This window comes from Zosterops lateralis, assembly GCF_965231275.1.
Source record: "Zosterops lateralis genome assembly, chromosome: 8".
NCBI lineage: Eukaryota > Metazoa > Chordata > Aves > Passeriformes > Zosteropidae > Zosterops > Zosterops lateralis.
This window is the reverse complement of record NC_139768.1, coordinates 28212840-28227640: the sequence shown is the minus strand read 5'-3', so window position 1 is coordinate 28227640 and position 14801 is coordinate 28212840. Positions and strand designations below refer to the sequence as shown.

At 42.7% G+C, this 14801-nt stretch overlaps 1 protein-coding gene across 1 annotated transcript in view; it reads right to left on the bottom strand.

Annotated features, from left to right (window-relative positions):
- The window catches only part of INPP5A (inositol polyphosphate-5-phosphatase A), a 176247-nt gene that overhangs the window by 61410 nt on the left and 100036 nt on the right, over positions 1 to 14801 (bottom strand). The window contains exons 7-8 of the mRNA XM_083866547.1: positions 11904 to 11956; positions 8115 to 8234 (exon numbers count right to left, since the gene is read on the bottom strand). Coding sequence (XP_083722673.1) covers positions 8115 to 8234; positions 11904 to 11956 — 173 coding nt within the window. The remainder of the gene's footprint in view (positions 1 to 8114; positions 8235 to 11903; positions 11957 to 14801) is intronic.

Sequence of the window (14801 nt, the reverse complement as noted above, 5' to 3'; positions counted from 1 at the left end):
TTTTAATTAATTACAATGTCAGCAGCTATTAAGATTAAAAGAAAGACCACATCAATAATAAATACTTAATCCAAAGAAAGGATTACAAGAAGAGCAATAAAAATCAATTTTTAGAGCTGGAAAATTGTGACTTTTTCCTCACTTGACTGGTATTTTCATTATATTGACAAACCCATGATCTTACCTGACACTGACATTCGCCTAATGAAATAGCAGCCCTGGATAATGATGTAAGGACTTGTCAATTCTGCTACAGGACAACAAAGCACTACAGCACCAGCGTTATCATACAAAGACATTTTCATGCTCTTCAGCTGATACAAGAGAAAACTACAAGAAGAAACCAGAGAAACTGTATGTCTTTTTGAACCTTCGCTTTATCATAGACTATTACCACCCTTCCACATAGTTTCTGAGCTCTTCAGTGCTGGTGACACTGGTGTCCAGCAGATAGCAGGAAACTGGCCTATCTTTCTGCATGAAGCCCAAGACATCCCAATTCTTGCTTTTTGTTCTGCACAGCTCAAATGTGGGGAGGAAAGCCAAAATCCTGTGGTCACTTAGTGTCAAAAGCACAAATAGTGAGATAGAAATAACCAGGATATGTGGCAACAGGATACTGATCCATTGCTAAGGCTGAGAAAAGTACTTTTTGTGACATATCTAGATAAACAGCTCATCAATAGGAACGGCAGAGTGATGGTTAAGGAATTTTGCCAGATTTGGGTCTTGCCAGACTTACAACAAGCATCTTTTCCAGCTCCATCTCCTGTGATGGCTGTATGGGCAGCAGATGGTGACAGGACACAGGACAACACTGTGCTGTGCCACGTCATCCACAGAGAGCTGCCAGTGATGGGGACCTGCAGGCTCCCACCATTGGGCCTGGGTAACAGCTGGGCTCAAGGTGGCTGTGAATTAAAAATAAACCTAAATGTTTCTAGAAAAGGGCAATGCAAATGGCTCAGACCCAGAGAGAATTCACTAACAAAGGACTAAACAAGGCTTGATGCTGAGAAAAAGCTCATGAGCAACCAATTTTACATTATCCCTTTGAAAATCACACTACAGTGGAGTACCGAGAGCTAAGAGAGGGAACAAAAAAGGGGGAGGACAGAAACGTTTGAAGTGCTAAAGAGAAGAACCCTCTTTCCAAAGAGCATGGTGATCAAAAAAATTCAGAGCTGTCAACATTAGGTTTGAACAGTGAAGATTCTAGGCATATAAAAGCTCCCACTTCCTTGTTGGAGTGAGAAACTGACTCATCTTGGTCGCACCTTAAACCCAGCACTGATGGGATGAAGACAAAGAAGCTCCACAACAGGTGAGGCAGCCACATAAGTGACCTATCCAGCCCTGAACAGTGTCTGCCCAGCCAGCCACGACCTCTCCAGCTCTTGCACAGGCAGAACTTGTGGCTGGAAGTGCTGTCCCTCCCATCTGAGTATTTCTCTGTTAGGGATGATCCAAATCTTTCTAGGACATGGAACACAGGATGCAGAGCCCACAACCTCCTCTCACAGTGCTCCCACCATATGGGAGTCAAAATCTCCAAGGTGACTACTGGCCTGGAGCCCACAAGCTCCAATGGGAGCAGAATGGGGCTCTTTTAACCATTCTCCATTTTATAACTATCAGCTCACCGCATCAGCTCACAGCCAGCATTGTAAATAAAATCACAATAGCAATTTATTTTCATTTCTCTGCAAATGAATAAGAATTGGATCAACAGCCCATATAGATTCTTCTTAATTGAATCATTGAGATTTGAAAAGGCACAGACAACAATGGATGCTGATGTCAGTGTCACCTTTAGCTGGACACTAATGACTTATCTTCGTCCAGCTCCAGGCTCTCTAAGGAACAAATTACAGTAAATACAGAAATATACCTCAAGAAGAATGTGCACAGTGCGTCACATTCTCCTATAAAGCCGCTTTCTGAGCAAAATCAAGCAGGCAACAAGTTACTTGCAGTCATTTCATTTTTAAGAGGCATTCTCTTTCCTTGCATCACACATTTAATTACACACACTCTCCTGGGAGTGGAACTGTTAGAGCAAACCCAGCCCTGTCTGTGCTTACAGCACTCACATTCTGCTACAAAGACTCAGCAGCCAACGGGGCAGCTCCAGGAGATCCTGCTAATGGAAAACAGGCAAAAAGGACTAGAGCCCTTGGGCGAGATGGAGGCTCTGAGTGCCACAAGACTGCCATGATCCACATCCACACTGCTGGACAGGGACTGTGTGGGCAAACAACTGGCTAAAACCTCTCCAGGAATCCTTTACCTGCAGCATTTCTTCTGAAAGAGCTGCAATTCTATTCACACTGGCCAGGTACAGCAAAAACTGGCTTAGTGCATCTACTCTATTTTTTCTTTAAATGACACCTTTCTCCATGATACCTGCAAGTAACTAAAGTGCTGGATTTTGGATTTCAGATCTTCACTTCCAAACCTGGTACTGTTCACATAGATTTAACAAGAGAGAAGAATCAGGTATTTACCATTTAAATAATGAACACTGAAAATTTATTACAACCTGTTCAGTTTACAATGCCAAAAAGAAACGAAGAAGAAAAAAAAAAGAGCTCCAAATGCTGAAATTAACAGAATAAAGACAAAATTACTGACTAGGATGACCAAAAATTATCATTCACTGAATATGGAACAACATTTATTGTGTCCTTAAAATTATTCTAGTGTATGCTTTCCATTACAATGCATCCCAGTACAAAAATATTTCCCTGCTAAAATATATAACCTAAGTAAAATTCACAATGTGTTTGCCCAGAGAGGAAGGACACACGAGTTGAATTTTTGACAACTGCATCTAAGATGCCAAAGCTCAAGCCAGCAGAAAAACAAGGAGCAAGGAAAAGCGACTTTGCCTGTATTTGACAGGCTGAAAGTAACAAGACAATTTTGCTGGATTTACTCTTTAAAGAGCATATTATCCAAACACGCTAATTTTGAGAGCACTTAACCTTCCTTTAAGGGGGAGAATGACTGAATATTAATGAGCTGAGCTTCGGGTGTTTAATGAAAAGCTGTCGATTTGAATGTGATCCAGGGGTTTAAACCTTTGTTAGAAGACATTTGGCTGGAAGGTTTATTTGCCCCGAGAGTGCTTTCTATCTGAATACACAGAAATTTCACTACTCATTTGAAGGCTCATGTTAAAATCACTGTGGCTAAAAAACAAATAAAGTAAAAACAAAACCGAACCAAAACAAAAAAATCCCAAGCCCTCCTAAAGCGCGCTGCTTTGGGGATCTTCCCAAATGACCCAGATCTTTAGAGCAAAGTTTTCCTTTGCCTAGAAACTAAGTGGCTTTTCTTTTGCTCATTCAGCTGCTAGTTCTGGGAAAAGCCCAAAGAGAAACATTTAGATTGGAGGGGTCTTTGAGAAGAGGTGACAGTTGACTGATGAGCATCCATAAAATGACAAAGAATAGTTGTGTGGAGCCGGTGCATCACATCGCCTCTCCCTGGGAAACTAATTGCTCTGAATTGTTAATAGTAACATTATTTTTCTGGCAATCATTTCTTTTCAATACTCAAAATCAGCATGAAACAGCTCCTTTGACCGAACATAAAAGTTAAATGTCCCAATGTTGATCAAATTAACTTCAGCTATGTGACAATGGACTATATTTGTGAGAAAATAATGAAGGGCACAAAGGGGAGCTTTATGCCAAGATTTCACAGTTGTAATGTAAAAATGTTTCTGTTGAACTAGGCCAGGGAACATTTCAATAGGAAAACAGAAGAGCACTGTCACTTTCATTAAAAAAAACCACACTCATTTTATGGATCTCAATGCTCGAGATAATTTCAGGAAGCTTAGATGGCTGGCACACCAAGAGCCAGGGATCAGGCTAACACCTCACGTCCTGCCCTTCCCAAACTCTCCACTCTTGAAGGGCCCCATCCTGCAGCTTTTTCCTCATTCCCCAGCCTGGGTACTGCATTCATATGCTTTTCCCCATCAAGTGGCTACTTCCCCATCAATGACTAATATGCCAATATGGTTAATTAATACGAAATAAGTACAGGCATTAGTTACAACAGATGCATGAAAAACGAAACAAAAATGTAAACTCTTTTCCTTTCTTACTCTCACCTATAGCTTACACCCTCCAACTTCAGAAAACACACACAAAAAAGTATTATGCAAATAGGGTTAACTGGAATTATCCAAAATGGTCTTTGAAGATTTTTTCCCCTCACAAAATATAAAGCAGATGTTGTTATCTCATTTTAAAGCGAATTCAATTTTGACTGTAGACCTGTGTCTACCTGGAACAACGTAACTGACTTTTGCGGGCTGGGTTTGGGTTTATACTGATGCTGTCAGAGACTCATTACACACCTCAATTTTCTACATATACACCGTGTATGTATTTGTAAAGATACAAGCAAATATTTGTCTAACGAGATTATGATTCTGATCCTCTTGGTCTTTAAAGCAACAATCCAACACCACATCTTCTCCCTTGTTAAATGGCAAATATTAAATGCAATCTGGCTCAGCACATACCAGTGAGCTGCCTTTAAAACGTTCTTCTTTCTATTTAATTAATTTTAATGCTATTAAAGCTAAATCACTTCAGGATTAACTTTATTAAAGCAGAAGCTTTATTAAAGCTAAAAAAAACCACCTTTCCACTCCTCAAACATGCGATTAGGATTACTAACAGATTTCCCCAGGAGAAAACTTTTAGCACAACTTTGTATCATTCGCCCAATGTTTTTTTCCTTGGTTTTCCCCCACCCTCTCCCCGCTCACCAATGTTGTGACGATGTACAGCTTTTTTCTTATGCATTAAAACTTTGTGGCTAAAATAATTTTGGAGATAGCAACTTCCCTGGCAATCCGAACAGTTAAACTGATCCATTTGAGCTTTATCTGCAAACCCTCTTCTGGTTTGCATCCCAAACTCCTGCGGTAGCTGTTGCCCAGATAAAAGGCTGTACATAACTCATGTTTATGAAGATGCAGCGTGAACACAACTGAGCTTTCACTGACTCCCACAGTGACCTAAATCAACTGTGAGAAGGTGTTTCTATTTCATTCAGTGAAGGTTTAGCTCATTAAACTGTTTTCCTTCTCAGCATTGTTCATTGGGTTTGAACTGCATCGCTGTTAAATGCTCTTTAGCAGTTTAAAGGCTTTAAAGGAAAAGACTTATCAGTCTCTGTTTTTAACAGCACTAAATCTGCATTATTAGTTCATGCAGATAAGGGGATTTGAAAGCTCAGCTTGAAACCTCTCTCTTCTGTATTTATCTGACACTGCATAGTTCCAGTAGCTCAGCTGGAAATGTAGATCTATGAAGCTTTAAAGAGAGATTAAAGCCAAGAAAAGAAGTACTTTTCCCCCTATAGCTGCTCTCACTTTCCCTTTTCCTGCTGTCTGAGGGAGTCCTGGGGGACAATGGCCAAAGATGGTTCCCAAAGCCCCTGAATGGGGACACTGTTGGTGGCAGCATTCATTCAAAGTAAGCTTCAGTGTATTGTCCTCCCCAATCAGCAGATCAGAATAGAGTGTGCTGGTGGCTGCCAAAAGGTTAGTCCTGCCGATGAAAGGGGCTTCCCATTATTCACTGAGCTACAGAACTCCCCCTTTGTGCCCGCCAGCCCATCACTGCACTGTGGAGGTCCGGATCTGCGGCTGGCTGCTCCCTCAAAATGAACAATTCATCCTCGCCGAGCCTGCTATGGCACTGAGCAACCCGAAATCGAAGGGCTCCTTTTCTAAGGACGGCGGAGTTGGGGCAGTTTTTGGCAGTGTCACATTTTAATGATATACCATCGTGACATCCCTGACCCACAGCTGACACTAATACTACAGTCTTATTACCTTACCCTCGCCAGGGCATCGTGGGAGGTCCACAGCCAAAATTAGCTAATGAAGCACACTGTATGCTGCAAACGAGTGTGAAATAAACAATGCAAAAGGTTTGCACAGGTTTCCCTCATGCAAAGCATTAGAAAAGGAGGGGAGACTAATGGGACCAAGAAAAAATGAAATAAAGATCCCATACTGCTCTACGAAACAGAACTCAAGAATATGCACCCTTACTGCATCGAGAGCAGATCCTGATCTTCCTGAGTCCGTTCTGTAAATCAGGGATCTTTTATATATTTATATATATGCTACTTATGCAAACCTTCCAAGTGCCTCTGGCATTTTCAAATGGTTTGAGCAGGCTTCGCAAGTGAGACAAGAGAAAAGCAATACTGCCTTTTTCCTGTTCACCTTTGGATCATCCCAAAGGTGATGGTAAATTCCTGTTTGGAGAAATTCCTGCTCAGCCCCCTGCTGGGGGAAAGGCAGTCTCTCTACTATCCTGCCTACCTGCCCTTACAGGACAGAAAACCCACAGAGAGGAAGGAAACTTGAGAAAGAAACTGACAGGAAAGGTATTTACACTCCACTGCAAGATCTCAGGACCTTTTCCAGTGAAAAGCTACATAGGGAAAAATGGCAATGAGACATTTTCCAACACATCAGCTGCATTGCTCAGGAGTGTCTGTAACTTCCAGGCTGCTGCCAGAGAGGGCCAGAAGAGCTGACGGCTGCTTGTGGCCAGGGATCCCTTACGCCTCTGCCATGCACAGGAGGCTGTGAGCAGATGCCAGGCAGCAGAGGCACAGCACGTGGCTTTGGGGAGTGCTTCCCTATGAGGCCAGGGATAAGCTCCCCTCCCCTCAGCCAGCAAGGCACTGTCAGTGATGTGGGCCCAGCCAAAGGGCTGCGTGGGGGAGCAGGATGGGACTCAGCACCCCTGCCTGGGCTGGGACCCCCATTCCTCACTCTGGGGAAGGACAGAGGTGACCCCAGCCAGTGCCCCTCACTCCAGGGAACAGCAGCAGTGGTCCCATGGTCACTGGGGGTCCTGTTAAAGAGTGCTCTGAACCCAGCACCCTGGCACATGGCCATGGGTTGCTGACAGCAGGGCTTGGGGCAGGAACAGCACACCAAGTGCTCTGGTTCTGTATTCCTTCCAGGCTCAGCAGTTTGTTTTAGGCTCCCCATTACACCATGGATTGTAGTGTGTGCCATGGCTGCTCTGAAGAGACACGTTAAAGCTGTTTCTCAGGCAAACATGGCGCCTCCCAAGAGAAATACCTGTTTACTCTGCCAACACACCAACGCCCACACAGAAACATTCTTTTCTTACTCAAGAGAAAGCTGTCTTTTTCCTGACTTTATAATTAGGGCAGCTGTAAATTTCTGGCTATTTTTGTGACTCCTCTGTATTGTACCACTCATCAGATGAACAAGCTCTGTAGCACCATTAGAATCCAGAGGGTTATTGACACAGTGGTGACTAGACACAAATGCTGTGTTGCTGCTGAGATGAACTGCCTGCTGTACCTAGCTCTGTGTGGAGGCACCCACAAGGAGAGGCTGAAAGACCTGCATTTGTTCAGGTTGCAGGAAAGTTGTCTACATGAGGACTCTGTGCCTGGCTTTATCTGTTTGGTAGTTACAGAGAGGGAAAAGCCAGACTTTGTTCAGCAGTGCATGCCAAAAGATCCAGGTGGTGGACACAAACCACTTAGAGGAAAATTCTGGCTGGATAATAGGACAGAAAGTTTCACAGTGAGGGTAGTCAAACACAGCAATGGCCCAGAGAAGCTACAGACCATGCTGGAGCTACTCAAAGCTCAGCTGGACAAGCTGTTGAAGCCAGCCCTGCTCTGAGCAGGGGGATCAATAAGGGACTTCCAGAGGTCACTTCCAACTGGAATTATTCTGTTATTCTGTAACTGAAGATGCACTTGAATGGTAGCTTCATTGGAGTCCACACAGTCTAAAAATAAGCTAATCTACCTGACACATTTAGAAAGTAAGTGAGGTTCCTACTCTGCAATTCTGGTGACTTCAGAGTGGCTCTCCAAGATCAGTAATTTGGTTTTAAATAGCAAGTGTCATAAAATGACCTGTAATCAGCACTGTCTAGAGAGCTCTGACAAGCAGTAACCACTTTCAGGAGACAGAATAAAACCCTCTACATTTCTGAGTGTGCCATTTGAAACATCTTTCATAGGCTGCTTATGAACACAGAGATTGAAAGAGGCCAGGAAAGGCTAATACATACCTATCAAGTACATAGCCAAGAGCCTTATGCCGTATTCCTGAGTAAACCGATGGGCTTGTTTCCCAAGCAATTAAATTGGAAGCATCATGGAAAAGATGAATGTTTACCAAGTCAAAGGCACTATGACAAAAAAAGGAAAAAAAATAAAATGATTCAGGATAAAAGAAAAAAAAAACATTTGTTGCATCAGCAAAGCATTCAACAGAGCACTTACTGTATTCACTCTTATGTTACCTTAAAATTTACTCACGAGAACTGTGCAGATTAAGCTATCATAATCAGAAAATTTTCAGACTGCCATCAAGCTTACAGCTCATCTACAGGTAAGACTCCATCAAGTCTTCTACATAAAGGATGTATAATACGAAAACGAAAAGCTATTTGTCAGTTACAATTCCAGAAATCAGGCAGTACCCTCTCACTAAAATATTTTTTTAAAAAATCGAATGTGTAAACAAACAACTTCCAGTTTCAAAGCTGCAGCTAAGTGTCAAGTAGAACTGTGGCTTTGCAATAAACAACACAAAAAGCTACTGAGAGGAGAATGTTACTGACATTAAGGACTAAATCACATCACTGTGCCTCCTTATCTGTCCCTGTGTGGAGAATGCTGAGACAGCAGCAGTCAATGCACACACCACTTCCAGTTGGGAAGAGGACACTTGCTGCTTTGCTTGGGCCATGCCTGTGAGACCACGGAACTACAGGTTTGTTTAGGCCAGAAAAGCCCCCTAAGCCTACCTGCAGCCTGCCAGGGAGCACAGGGACAGGCTCTGGCTGAGACCGACATCAAGCAGAAACCCCAAGCTGTGCTCAGGGAGGTTTCCCAGACCACAGCAGAGTGAGGAATGGACCTGGACACAGCAATAATGGCAGTGAGAACAGTGAGAGCATGGTCAGACACAGGTCACACAGCACAAAGGGCTCTGCCAGAGATCCTGGTGAAAATCTCTGGCTCCAGGGAGCAGCACATCCTGTCCACTGAACCCACACTTATGGGGAGCAGTCCCACTAACCAACCTTCTTATAAAGAGATAATGATCATGGAACTACAAAACATGACAGCCTGAGATACCCAGTCTTGTCTGTCTGAAGGGTGAACAGGAAGAATCCCTGTAGGACAGGGAGGGTCCCATGTCACCAGCTCACCTGATGTGTAAAGCTATCTATAACCCACCCCATGTGTCTAAAACGTGTTTGCTCTTAAAAACCTGCAATTTCCTTGTCCTTAAACTCAATTTTCATCATATTACTATTTTTCTGCAAATTAAACTGATTTCTGCCCCTTGTGCAGGGGCAACAGCAAGCAGTTTCCCTGCTGTGGTCAGGCAAAGTTTCTCACCCCTTACCCAAACACTTCCACCATTCCTGACTCTCCTGTCCTCTTTCCAGCATCCCTAGAGCACAGCACTCAGAGCCAAACAGAACACTCTATCATAGGCCTTGGCAGCACTCACATAAATAATTACCGTGCCTTCTCCCTTTGTGTCCTTCACAGGATCCACCTATTAACACATCTCAGAAAGATAATAATGATCCATATTCAATTCCTGCTCCCTTGATCCTTTTCTACAGCAGGGGTAATGAGTCAGTTATTCCCAAAATAGTATTGGTGCTTTTAAATTCTCCTCTCAAAGTGCAATGCTTTGCATTTCCCTGACTGTCCTCTTCCAATACTACTTCCTGGAAAATATCAGAATGATTCTGGTTGCTGATTCTGACCACTGATATACTTGCAAACATTCCCAGGGTTGTGCCCTACCTAAATATTGTACGTGCATTCTTTACTCCATTATCCCTAGCAAATATCAACTATGCATGTAAACTGTATTTAAAACTAATGCATTCAGTGCACTATCTTGCACCTGCTAAAACACTGAGAACTACTGGAATAGAAACAAACACCTTCACCTTATAGTCAAGATAATAAAAAAACTCGCAAAATGAAAGTACATGTAATTATGCAGTTCTCTTTCGTTTTCGCATAATGTGAAAACTCATGAGTGCCCCTGGATTCTTTAGTTCTTTGTCCACACTAAAGGTAAGTTAATGAAGAATAATGGATTTGAAAAATCTGGATTCACAGAGAAACTTAACTGGGGCAGACCACTGATCAACCACTGATCACAGAGGAGGAAAAAGGACACTTGAAAACAGACACTGAAGTCTGTTAAGGTCACTTTTCTGGTCTTTTGGGAGCCCCCTGTTCTTGGCATGAGATATATTCTGTAACAATGTGTTCCTAGGTAGGGAGAATGAATAGTTCAAGGACTCACCGAGAAGTACTAACAACAAGTGCCTGGGCTTTATTTTTAATTGACCTATTAGAATGTAGAAATTGATCAAAAGTAATGATTTACAAAATTGGTTTTCATGATTATGAAAGTGGGCAAAACTTTGTTCATATGCACAGAGACTGGGTGCAAGCACTCATCACACTCTGAATAGTCACATTATGCACTCAGACTCCCTTAGAGGTGTATTTATAACCCCCTGTATTTTCCATAGTATTTCACTTTCATTCTTCAGAAATTGTTCATAGTAACTCGCCCCTTCAATTTCTCATTAGAAACATCAGAGACCTTGTTAGATCACGTGGATCATAATTGCAAATTATTCCAGACAGAACTACCACCATGGCTCAGTTCATTACAGACTAGAAGCTGTGAGGTTCCTCATTCTCACTTCCCAACACACCCTTGGCAGACACGCACCCAAACATTCACTATAACCAAGGACTGTCCTTTTTTAATATCCCCCCACAAGAAAATATTATATTTAAATCTGTCTCTGAAGAACATTTTTTTTTTCTTGGAAAGGCCTAAAAATAAATTCATGTTGTTTTTTCAGCAGAAAGGAAATCCCAGAGGACAGAAGAGACAAAACCTAGGGAAGTTATGACACAAGAGCAAAGGCCAGATTAGCATCTGATGTTAATACCCTCTTCTGCAATTATCTAGTGCTGGAATCACACCTCACACATATGGATCTGGAAAAATTAACATGAACCTACATTATCACACAACTGCCTGCCCAATTTCTGGGTCAGAAGCCTATAAAAGGAAAAAAACTGGTACCTTTTCTGTTTTCACAGACTGCTTAATTAAATAAGCATGCTTATGCCAACAAAGCCAGAATGCTGTTCAGTACTCAAAAGTCAGCCCACATGAACATTCATGAGATTCCAAAATCAAGGTTTCAGTTATAAGACATGAAACAACCACACGAGGAAGGGAAAACTGTTGAATGTTCATGTACATGTAGATGACTATAACACAGGTAAGCAGTAAAGACCAGAACTGTGACTACATGGTAAAAAAGCAAGGTCAGATTTCCAGGTAGGCTTAGAGAAATCTGAAGGAGTGCCCCTAGAAGAAGCTCTTTTTGCAGAAGCCCCAGAGGTGAGGGCTGCACACAGCCAGGTGGGGTGCCTGACCCAGGTGAGATGCTGCCAAGCCCCAGCAGCACCAGGAGCGGTGGCAGCAGCAGGGGAAGTGTCAGCCCCACGCTGCTGTGCCTGACCCCCGTGCCCTGCCCACAGGCACAGAGCTGTCCCTGACCCTGCACAGTGCCACAGCAGTGCTGTGAGTGACCATCAACACCACATCTGCTGATGCATCAGTACAATTTACTGAGCACTCCGTGTTCAACAGACAATAAAGTGACTGTGTGGAACCTACCTGCTCTGTGAACACACCAATCTACACAGGGAAATACCTTCTGGAGATAGTTGTTAACAAACATACATAAAACAAATCTAATCAAAAACAACTTAAAGATGCGACTTACCAATCAGTAATACACCATCGTGTTCGAATGAAACCTTTCCTGGACCACTTGCACTGAAAAATAAGTGAATAAGAACCAATCACCTTAGGTAAAGATTACTGTGAAAGTGAAATGTACTGACACAGAAAAAATGAAGCGGAGGTCATCCATACATTATAACCAAGAAGCACTGAACACAAACTGAGGTACCTTTTAAACAGATATTGCGTCTTTTATAAATCCTGGAATTAATTATATTTTTGGTCCTGCAGCAGTTACAAACTTACATGTAAAATTAATACAAGCCCTGGAAGTTGTTTATAGATGAAAGATACCCAAATAGGAAAGCTTTCCAACTATATTCATGCTTAGCTTAAACCAGAAAATGCTCATTACCTATGCACAAATGTTTTTGTTGTAATTTTACCTGAACTGTAAAATATCATCAGAGATTTACATCAAATTAAAATGAATGAGATCTGTTAGAAAGCTATTTCTCTTGCTGAGCCAAGCCACCCAATACTTCTATAAAAGTTAAGAATTTAAAAAATGTTAAGAGATTCCATTCATCATAATGGCACCATTGGTAAGGAAGGCACAGTTCAGCTCATGCCCATACAGGCCACTCATGATACAAGAAGGGATTTTCCAGCACCACTTCTGAGCCACTGCCACAAACTACAACTCCCATAAAAAGATATGATTCTGCATCCTGTTTATTCCCTGTTAACAATGCTTGTGTCTGGGCTAATGTGCTTTGGGAATAAGTATTGCACCACACAGGCCTAAATAATGGTATCAATGATTTTGTAGCAAAAGACCCATATTGTGAATAAATTGCCAATCCCAGCAGAGCATCCCCAGTCAGAGGTACCACTCCCCCAAACCTCTCAGGAGGCACTGGCCAGGTGCATTTATTCTCCTCTCTACAAACAGTCCTGCTGAAATAGTGAAGGGCCTCAACAAACCAAACCAGGCTGTCTTAAAATGAGCCATAGAATCAAAGACTGGCTTGGGTTGGAAGGGACCTTCACCTTGTCCCAACTCCCCTGCTGTGGTCAGGGACACCTTCTAGCAGACAATGTTGCTCCAAGCCCTGTCCAACCTGGTCTGCATCTTCTGACCACACCTCAGTGAGAAGCGACCCTTCTTCTTAGACACAAGCAGAGTGACTGCAGCCAAGACCAACCAGAAACACCACCATAATAATTACATTTCAAATAATAATCTACTTTATTGCAATTTCTTTTTTAAACAGTGAAAATTTAGCCTCCTCTGCAGGTCCAGCAACCACTCAGGGCATGGTTGGCAGGAAAGCAAACACTAATCCTTTGTAACAGGAGCCATGGCTGAATCACAAATCCCACAGTCCAGTAAGGTCTCTTCTGTGATGCTCATGCACAGTTACAAGTAGAGATGTCAACACTTATTTAAAAGGAAACCAATGAAAAGAGTTAAATGCTAAAAGCATTCAAAATTGGCTCAAATTTAATCTTGATTTAAAAAAGGAAGCTTTCTCATTTCCTTCTTAAAAATAACTACACAGAACTTAAAATCAAGTACTCCAAGCCTATGATGTGGTCCAAGATAATGTTTTCAATCAAGCTGCCATTTCTCATTTGCTATTTTCCTCTTTGAAAAAATGGCAAAGGTACTTCAAAAGATGCAACACCAAAACAGGCCCAACCAGATAATGTTGCTTAAAATCATATTCAGCTGGGTTTTGAGCATCTCCAAGAACAGCATCTCCAAGGTTCTGAGCATCTCCAAGATTCCACAACCCGTCTGGGCCCGTCTCCTGCTGTTTAACCTCATGGTGAAAACTCTTCCCAGATTAAATCAGATTTTCTCTTGCTGCAACTGCTGCCTGCTGTCCTCAGAGCCTGTTCCCTCCCTCGCCAGGGCACAGACAGGTTCCATCTTTCCCCTCCCACACTCTGCTCCAGCCACACAGGTGCCACTGCTCTGCTGCTTCTCTCTGCCCAGATCACAGAGAAGACCCTGGAGAAGTGACGTGGCCCTGGAGTGCCAAGCCAATGGAGGAGTCTCCTCCTGGGACCTAGCCCACACTGGGAAGCTGGTGGCCTTCTCTGCCATCCAAGCACAATGCTGCATTATCTTCACTTTGCTGTCCAAACAGATCTGTTTAACACAAGCCTATGCTGAGAGAAGCCAATAAAATGGTATTTTCAACACAATTTGTATTTCATTACAGCATAAAATACAGCATTTCCTACCAAAGCCTTCCTCACACACATGTGAGTACTGGTTTAAGGGCAGCAGTATGAGAGGCCACTTTGCCACCAAGGTATATCAGCAAGGTGTAATTGGAGCTCTGACGCCTCACTATCAGAAGTCCTCACCAAAAAAATATGGCTTTTAAAATCACAATTTGAAAACTGGTAGTTACATTCTGCCAGCTTTTCTTTGTGAATGGAGTCCCTGAGGAGATTGTGCTGACCTTTCAAAACCCCCCAGAACTAGCACCTACATAAATAACGCCTGCTACATCGGGGGAAAGGACCTCCAGGCAGCATTAACATGAAGAGAGAGGTTAGAGAGGGCTAATGTCAAAAAGCACTGTGAGCAATAAGTAATGCACACAAACCATGATTGATAATGACCAGCACAGAGCCTTAATTCATCTTTTCTCCATCATTTTACTGAGGGGGACCATATCAAATTAAATAGTGACCCAGAAAGGGTTTATTCAACCATACAAAGCAGGGCATGAAGGAAAGACATATTAAAGTGGTGATGACTGCAGTGTAATTGCAGCTCCTTAAAGGAACACCACAGCCCAGAGGGAAACCTGAAACAGGAATCAGCTGAATACTGGCAGCAAGAGCAACCAAGGTACTGACAAGCCTTCCTTGCTGTGGTGAGAACTCCTCAGAGCCTTACATAGGAGCCCATGTC